The 9,182-nt window shown below is 46.0% G+C and overlaps 1 protein-coding gene across 1 annotated transcript; it reads right to left on the bottom strand.

Moving 5' to 3' along the window:
• Nucleotides 1-1,699: 1,699 nt before the first annotated feature.
• On the bottom strand, nt 1,700-8,097 carry slitrk1 (SLIT and NTRK like family member 1). The gene is made up of 2 exons (XM_006795689.3): nt 6,889-8,097; nt 1,700-6,745 (listed from the first exon to the last, which is right to left on the bottom strand). Exon 2 carries the CDS (start codon nt 6,683-6,685, stop codon nt 4,580-4,582), a length of 2,106 nt encoding a protein of 701 aa, XP_006795752.1. The 5' UTR covers nt 6,686-6,745; nt 6,889-8,097; the 3' UTR covers nt 1,700-4,579.
• Between the last annotated feature and the right edge of the window lie 1,085 nt (nt 8,098-9,182).

Genomic DNA, 9,182 nt, shown 5'->3' with positions numbered 1-9,182 from the left:
GTGGTCAGAGGGCCCGGTAGCGCCAGTGTCCGGCAGCCTCGCCTCTGTCAGTGCGCCCCAGGGTGGCTGTGGCTACAATGTAGCTGCCATCACCAGTGTGTGTTTTACCAAAGGTGAAAACATGTACACAGCAGAAAAGACAAAACATAATACATCACAAAAATAACTTCCACAAAACAATTTCCTTTTTGTTTGTTGGTTTGTTCAGTACTTCTACCAAGCTTTCCTCTGAGATGCCTATACTGAGCATGTGCATACCATGTTTATAGTAGTAGTTTGTACACTAGCAGTGAGTCCTAAAATCAGGAGATTAATTGACCCTTTGTACTTCTGGTCACTTCTCTGGAAGTCCAAGTTTGTTTGTTTTTGAAAGCCTGAAATAAGGTCAACACAAGCTTGAAGTGTCTTTATGGAGTTTTTTTTTTCTTTTGCTACAACATAAAGCACATAAATAATACCCCACTCATAGATTTTGAAGCTAGTACATTTTCCAGAGAAGGTGTTTGCTAACACGTTGTTAAATGGGACTACAGAAGTTGTTGAGGACATTCATTGTCAGCACACCAAACACAGGAGCATAGTGGTTAAAGTCATGCAACTGTGACGTCATTTCTTTATAGGTCAGCTTTAGCTACTTCTTGCTATTAGATTTACTCTTCCAAAATCATAAGGTTTAGAAAGAAATGTGTTACTTATAAATAGAAGTATCATAAACTTCCCCATAGAGCATGTTTTCTCACAAAAACAAAACAAAAAAAACATTTGAAAAAGAAAAAAAACATATGATCAAAATCTCAACCTTGCAACTACAACTGCTCTGGTCTACCTTATTCGGGTATCAGTCATCTTCAAATTTTCCTTTTACTACCCAAATAAATCATGAACCTAAATTGTTGCTTTGTTTGATATTGTGTGATATTAGAGCTGTAAGTTCAAAAGCACATGAAAATGTGTGATTGTCTCTCTAGGGATTCTAAAATGTAAAAAATATAGGATGAATTAAGGGCAGTTTTGGAAAATATTTGAATTTATGGCTTTAAAATAATTAATTTTTACATAACACTGATGATGAATCTGAGGTGGAATGAATGTTATGTCGTTTTTCAAGGAGAAGTACACCGTTTCATCTAAAATAATCCCCAAACCATTTTTGTAACATTCAAGTGATTATATTGTATCAAACATTTGAGCACTGCCCCACTGTTTAGCACATTAAAAGCCTAATTCCAAAAAACAAAATATAAAATAGATTTTTTTTGTTTGTTTTTTGTGTGTGGTGTTTTTTTTCCCCGTCATATCGATGTTCCCATCAACGGTGTATGTTACTTAAACTTATGTGGTGTATGACATTTAGTGTTAACTTCCTGTACAGTGCTTGACTACATAACTGGCCTATACCATGACACTGATACAGACACACTGTTTTAATTATGTGGGTTGAAAGGTAGAGCTTAGCAAAGAAAAAAAGTAGCTTTCATTCTTACTCATGAGTGGAAGAACCCTTAACTCACCCTGATAAGAACAATGATTATTATAACAATTTTTACAGTAATTAAGAAGAAACCCAGAAGCTGGTGCGCCTCAACATGCTAAGTATGTGGAAATCCTGCAGCATGTAAATTATGCAAAACTACAACAGATGATAAATCAACCTTGTCAATAAACCAGCTCCAATAAATAAAAACCTAAAATCAAATACTTTGTTTTTTTTACTCAACCTCAACCACACTTTATTTAACAAAATAGAAGCAGGTCAAATATCGCAAAGCATATAAATGTAACTTTGAAACACAGCGTTTGAAAGTTATGACAAATCATCAGTGGACTGTGGCACAGTAAATACTCCACAGAATAGACACATAGTTACCCCCAATATATTCCCTCCCTGTGATTGGACAGGAAAACCGAGGAAAGGGAAGCTGGTGGAGGTGGTGGTGTGTTTGGGGGGAGGACGAAAATGGCGGATGGTGGTGATGAGGGTGGTGACTGTTTTGTCACAGATCTGCTGAGATGTTAGTCCCCAAGGTCAAGCTGCGTATGATTATGTGGTTTGGGGTAAAGAGGGGAGGGAAAGTAAGGGCGGCTACACGTACATGCAAATGGTCACGCAGCTGCTCTCGCGCGCGCGCTCTCTCTGATTTGTCTTCACACATGCGGGCTGCATGACCGTGCACGCGCGGTCCTGCACGCACGCACAAAGGGGGCCGACAGACAAAAGAAAAAAAGCAGGAAAAATGATTCAGCACCATGAACAGCGCCAGCTTGAATTGTAGGCCTACTTGTGGGGGGAAGAAGAGGCAAGGTGAGGGGCAGTATGGGGGATGTAAGCCCGTCTAAACATAGTCTCTGTACACTCTCATCGTGGCCATGGTAAGTTTTGACCGAATTAGCCTGAACTCGTGTCGAAATTAAGCATATTGGAGTGGGTTTTGTAAAAGAAAATCAGTTGGCAAAGTGAAAACCAGTGCTAGGGTTTTACATAACAAACATTAAGTCAAAAGACAAAAATGCTAATTGCACATTCCTCGCTTCTGTTTGAGCTACTGCAGAGTTAACGAATTGACTTTCTTTTTTCCAAACAAGCCCCAGCCATTTTAATGCTTGTTTGTTGTTGTTTTTGTGTTGTTGTTGTCGTTGGGTTTTGTTTCGTTTTTGTTTCGTTTTTGTTTTTTTGTTTGTTTGTTTGTTTTTTAGGGGGGGGGGGGGGGGTCATCCTTCTTCTTTGTTTTAAATTCAGGTAAAGCAATATAGGCTATAAGCAGCATATCCCATGACAGTATCTGAGCTCTGGGAAGAAAAAAATAGCAATAAAACAGGTATTCAGTCATGGCATTGTTGTCATGAGCTCACAAAAACCATGCGGCCCCTTCAAGAAGAGTAGCTCAAGTTCAAAAGTGAATAATTTGAAAGCAAAAAAAAGACATCTTGCTTTATCTAGTTACCTCTGCGTTATGTTTGTATGTAGGTGCCTTTGTTTGATTTCTTTCTTGCTGTAAAATGCTCCAGCTTGCCTCACTTCTCTCCCAGCCACAAAAAAACAAAAACAAAAAACCCTCCTCTTTCAAGCGCGTTTTGTCCTAAATACAGTGACTTCTCCTATTTGGACAAGATTAGATGGCTTTACAAAAGCTCACAATATAATGAAAGTGAATCATAGCCATAAGCTTTTATGTGGAGGAATACATTTTTTTTCCTGACATTAAAAAACAGCGTTCTATCTATGTCAGTCTACCTTCGCTGTTTACATCGAATTGCGTTAGCTCAATTGAAAACACTTCTTTGCTTTTGAAAAAATATGACAGTATAAACCCCCCCACCCCAACACCCCCAACTTTTTAACTTGTTGCTATGTTTTTTTGTTTGTTTGTTTGTTTGTTATGTTTTCTTCCTCTCACCCAAAGCAGGCTATATTCATTGACACATAAATAAAAAGAAGAAGAAGAAAAAAATAAGGTTAAAAAAACACACTGTTATTTTTAGCTACATTAACTTTGCAGCATAAGCATCTGAGTGACGTTAATTGGTCATGCTCATCTGCATGTCGGAATATCTGAACAATTGGCACACCATAAAATAACACAGTTTTACATTCATAAAGGAGATGATGAGTGCGCAGACGTGGGTTTCTTTTTCTTTTTTTCTCTCTTTTTGTTCAAAATCTGCGCCACTTAAGTATAAATAACCCCAAATATTCATCGACAATCAAAAAAAAAAAAGATAACAAACAGAAAAAAAGAACATGCACTGACAGCTTCACTTCCATCACACTCCTCTTCTTCCTCTTCATCCCTCCTTTTATGTTTTTGTTTCTCCAAACAAGTTCAAAACAACAAATACAAATCCTAACTGCAGGTTCACAAAAAAATAGAGAAATGGCACTTTGTAATAGTCATATATAACTCTTAATATCTATATATAGTCGTCATATTGATATAACATGAGAAGGGGTCGAGTTGGCTCCTTTTTACGCTTGTTTGTGGTGGTTATGGTTTCCCCTCTCCGTCGCGCGCCCGTCTCTCTGGCTGTGTGTGTGTGTGTAGGTGTGTCTGTGTGTCTGTGTGTGTGTGTGTGTGTGTAGGTGTGTGTGTGTGTTGAAACCATGCGAAATATCTTCATGCAGATTATGATACATCGGGTCCGAGTATTTACATTTACATTCATGCGCTCGTGCACCATTCCCTCGGGGACGGGTCCTCGGTCCTTGAATCCACACACACGCGCTCGCTCTTTGAATTATTATTATTATTATTATTATTAATAATATTACTGTTGTTATTCTCTCTCTCCCCCCTCTTTTCTGTCTTGCAGAGATCTGTGGTCCGATTGCGGCAAAAACAAAATAAAAAAAATCCGACTACTGGGAGGGAGAGAGAAAAAGGGAGGGATGGGTTGTAGCCTTTTCTTTGGGGGGGGCTTGGCATATACATATATTACAGAGTGGGGTGAGGAGGGCCAGGGGGGCTGTGCAACAGCAGCAGCAGACTTGGTTCAAATGGATAAAATATAAAGTTCGTATGTGTATCTGTCTGTGTGTGTGTGTGTTTGTAATCCAGGGAAGGGAGGGGGGCATCTTTCCTTTTTACGCATCGTTTGTCGTGGAGAGATGCGTGCTGCAGTCGAAGCCCCGGTGCGCGCCCCCGTCCGCGTGATAAGACCCGCTGTGCCAGTACGACGAGTCGCACACAGTCTGCAGGGAATTGATCTCCGACGCGGAGGAGTTTCCGTCCCTCCGCTTCGACCTCTTTCGGTTCCGCAAAATAAACACGAGCATCCCCACCACGGTGAACGCGGACGTGACGAACACCAGCAGCAGACCGGGCACGAGCACCGAGATGGAGACCCTGTTGGGCTCCAGGTAGGAGTTCGAGCGCGTCCCCGAGTCCTGCGCGAAAGTGCTGTTTTTGGACAGCGACGTCGGGGAGACGTAGAGCTTGGGGCACAGCAGGTCGTTCCGCACGTAGCGGAAGTCTCGCTTCCAGAACTCCTCCGGGGACTCGCACTTGAGGTCGCTCACGATCACGTCGGCCCCCAGCTTCTCCGTCCACTGCTTGAAGGGCACGATTTTGCACGAGCAATCCCACGGGTTCCCGTGCAAATCGATCTGGATGATTGAGTTGAGCTGGTCCAGCACGCCTGCCACGGGGAGATAGGGGAAGTAGTTGTTGTGCAGGCTGATCTTAGATAAAGAAATCCCAAGGAAAGCATCCGCGGGTAACGATTTGAGTAAGTTGTTGTTGAGGAAGAGAACCCTCAGGTTCGGCATGGGGCTAAACGCGCCCGCAACTACAAGCTGGATGTCGTTGTATTCCAAACTGAGATATTCCAAATTCACGAGGCCCACGAACATCTCCGTCACCAGCGCGTCCAGGTAGTTCTTATCCAAGTACAGCCACCTGAGCTCGCTCTGGTTTTGAAACGTGCCGTTGTCAATCACCTTGATGTTGTTCGCGCCCAGGTCGAGCAGGTTGAGGCTCGCGTAGCCGAGCAGCTGGTTTTTCTTCACCGCGTGGATGTTGTTTTCTCTCATGTTGAGTTCATGAGCGGCCAGGGGTTTGGGTTTGAGGTTGGACAGGCTCTCGATCTTCTTGCCCTCGCAGTTGACCCCCAGCCCCTGCCTGGAGCCCACCAGCTTGCACTTGCACGGCTCGGGGCACGTCACGTTGCGCAGCTGCTGCTGCTCCCTGTCCACACCTGCCGCCACTGGAGTGGGTTTCGTTTTCAGCTGCCAGTTCTCACGAGATTTGGAGTGGTTCTTGTTGGACCCGTGGCCTCCTGGCGTCGGGGGCCTGCTGGCATTTCCGCTGGGCTTGTAAGGCGTCGGGTGCGTGTCGCGGGCCATGGAGGTCTCCTCTTGGGTGGGAGGGGCCACCAGGCTGCTGTCCACGCCGGCGCTCTGCGAGGGGCACAGATCCGCCTCTGACGTCTCGTTCAGGTCGCTGCCCTGCAGCCTGGTGGGAGCCTCGCATATCACCCTCCCGATGAGCGCGTTCCGCGGTATGTTCTCCAGCCACTCCTTGAGCGAAACCAGGTCGCAGTTACAGTCCCACGGGTTGTCCTCCAACAAAACCTCCGCAATGCCCGGGATCTGCTCCAGGATCCCTTCATAAGGCAACGTTTTGATTCGGTTTCCGCGGAGGTCAAGATGCGTAATGGGCACATGTTGAAACACGTTCACGGGCAACGCGCTGATGAGGTTGTCGTTAAGTATCAACACTTCAAGTTTATTTAGGTCCCTGAAAACGGCGGGGTCAATATCCCTCAGTAGATTAAAATCAGCTTGGAGATATTCCAAGTCGTCCAAGCCCAGAAACGTGCTCTTCCTGAACGATCTGATCTTATTGTTATTGATGTGCAGCCGCTTGACCAGCTGCAGTCCCAGAAAGGCGCCGGGCACGATGTCGTGCAAGCCGTTGTTTTCCAAATGCAGACTCACGGCGTTGTAAAAGTTGGCGAACTCGTTGGGAAAGAGCCTAGAGAGAGAATTCCCGTGCAGCAGCAAGTGATAAAACTGCGAGCTGGGGCCGGTGAGCTGCTGCAGAGTGGTGAAGCTCCTCTTTTCGCAGTCTATGTGCAGGTCTCCCTCCACCTCGTTGCAGGAGCATATCTGCTCCTTGCAAACGTCCCTTGTAACGTTTCCACTGGCGAGACAAAGAGCGGCTTTCAGCAGTACGATCCAAAGCAGCATTTTTTCAACGTGGACGACTCATTCCCGGATTCAAGACGCGGCGCGAGCTGGGGGTCTGGTCTGCATCAGCGGGAAGGAGGGAAGCAAAAAAAAAGGGGGGGGGGGGGGGAGAAAAGAGGGAGAGAGAGAAATACAGATATTTACGGAAGGGGGGGAGAGAGATAAGGCAGTCTTTTTTATCACACATCCACGCTGCGTCTAACCTGCTCTCGTGTCCACTCTTCCAGTTTTGTTTCCTCTCTGTTCCCCCCACGAATCCAAAAACACAAACATAAACGTCTCTTTCAAGTCGACCGAGTCCTCACAGCCTCGCAGGGTTCGGGGATATAATCGGAAGAAAAGCGGAAAGAAAAGAGCGTCAGCGGAGTCCGGCTCATCTTTTCGTTTTTTCTTTGCTTTTTCAGTTCGTTTAACACTGACCTTGGCAGTGATGGAGAGAGGGGGGAAGGTGGTGGTGGTGGGGGGGTAAAAACGAACAAATCCGTGGCTTTTTCCTCCCGCCGGTTGTGTTACTGAGCGCTGCGGCGGCGGTGGCGGCTTCGTCGGGAGCTGTCCGCTCTCCCCCCGGTGCTGAATTCACTCCCAGCGCTGGGGCTTCACAGGCGGTCCCACCACTGCAAAACACCGGCATCCCCCCCTCACATCCCTCGGCGTCTCGCCTGGCTCGTTTGCGCCGATTTTTTCCTTCTTCTTCTTCTCCTCAACACCAGCACCAACTACAACCTCTCTCTCTCTCACTCCCTCTCCTTTTCTCCCCCCTCTTCTTCTTCTTCTTTTTTGTGGCAAATTCAGGAATCACAAAAAGAGGAACGCGGAGACTGCGTTTATCCTAGCGCGGTGCTCTAAGAAAGATCTGACACCCTCTACTGAGCTGTAATGGCAAAAGAAAAAAAAAAATCCGTCGACTGACTGAGGGAATGCTGAGGAGAGAGAGAAAGGAGGGGGGTCGCTTTTCGAACCCCCCTGGAAGAAGAAGAAAACTCACTTTTGTTTCTTTCTTTTGCTTTTAGGGCTTTCGGTGTTTTCGAATCTTCCATCCAGCGGCACAAAAATCAAACACGCACAATAAGATGCTTCTTCCACGAGAATTCTCACAGCTCGCAGCTCCACGGTGAAAGTGTCCAACCCGGCATCGTCAAAAAAAAAAAAAATACACGGGTGAGATCTTCACAGTAAGGATCGTGATAGCTCAGCCTTCTTTCTCAGAAAGAAGAAGAAGGAGGCATTAGTTTGTCCCTGCAGAGCCTCCACTGTCACAGTCCGGACTTTCGACCCGTTGCTTCTGAGAAACACTGTTGAATGCAGTAAAAACAATTATCCGGTACAGGCATGGCTCAGCCCGCGCAGGGAGGGAAAAGAAAGGAAAAAAAAAAATCAGCAGAGAAACAGTTGACTATACAACAAACGATGCGTCAGTGTGGAACCCTATATGCGCATGTGTGCGTGACGTTCTGTATCCCCCCCCCCCCCCCCCCCCCCCCCCCCACACACACACACAGACATTCTTTTACAAAAAAAGTAGAAAGGAATAGCAACAAAAACACAAAGCCGGGAGTGTTTTCAGCATTTTCTCATCTACCATCGAGTTATATTACACTCCACTGTTTGAGATTATTACATCAGCTGTAGGAGGGCTTGGGAGGAGGGGGGCGATGTTGGGGAGGGGGGTGGGGAGCACAGGACAGTTGAGGTAGTCATCCCTCCACTCCACCACCACACACCACACACACCCTCCACCCCACCCCCCTCCCCCTCCCCTCCTCCATCTGCAGTGCTCAGTTGGAATTGAGAGCATGACAGAAAATGGGCATGCTAAGTTACACCTCCTCTGTGTGTGTGTGTGTGTGTGTCTTTCTCTCTGTGTCTCTCATTCTCTGACACCATTTTTTTTTGGGCAGAGAGGAAACAATGCAGACACACACACACGTGCAATGAGACACCAGCCCAGGAGTCAGGAGACTCCAGCAAGCCTCACAAATAATCAGCACATCATTAGGGCCACCTACATGTGGCTGGAAAGCGTTCCCATTATGGCCAGTTGACTGCTTATGATTCCTCCCTGCCCACCCGTCTGCCTGTGTTTGTTTCTTTTTTTTGTTTTTCCTGACGTTACTTGGTCTGCATACCTGTTGGTTTGCCCGTCTCCTTCATTTCCTGTCTTTTTGTTTCTTCCTGTCTGTCTGAACTTGCTGATATGTCTCTCTCAGATCTCTTTATCGGTGGCTTGAGGAGAGAATTTGCTTTACTCAACGCCCACTGTTACAAAGTGCTGCCAAATATGTGACTTCCTTCAGTATTTGGACTCATGATATTTGAAGTGATTCAAACTGCTGACCCAGAAGTTCATTTTTGTCCTCTGTGGGGGACGTGACGCTGAGACTTGTAGGTCAAGCACCTTTTATGCAGTTTGGTTGATTTCTTCTGTCCTGTCAAGAGGACAGCCTGAGCTTTCTGGTAATGCCACACTTGTGGCGGTGTAGCTAACACAGCATATTAA

Source organism: Neolamprologus brichardi, chromosome 23 (genome assembly GCF_056152115.1).
Source record: "Neolamprologus brichardi isolate AB-2024 chromosome 23, ASM5615211v1, whole genome shotgun sequence".
Classification (NCBI taxonomy): Eukaryota; Metazoa; Chordata; class Actinopteri; order Cichliformes; family Cichlidae; genus Neolamprologus; species Neolamprologus brichardi.
This window is presented reverse-complemented; position numbering and strand designations above follow the sequence as displayed.

What these genes read in the sequence shown, in the direction of transcription:
- slitrk1 (XM_006795689.3), bottom strand. Translation starts at nt 6,685, where the DNA reads ATGCTGCTTTGGATCGTACTGCTGAAAGCCGCTCTTTGTCTCGCCAGT.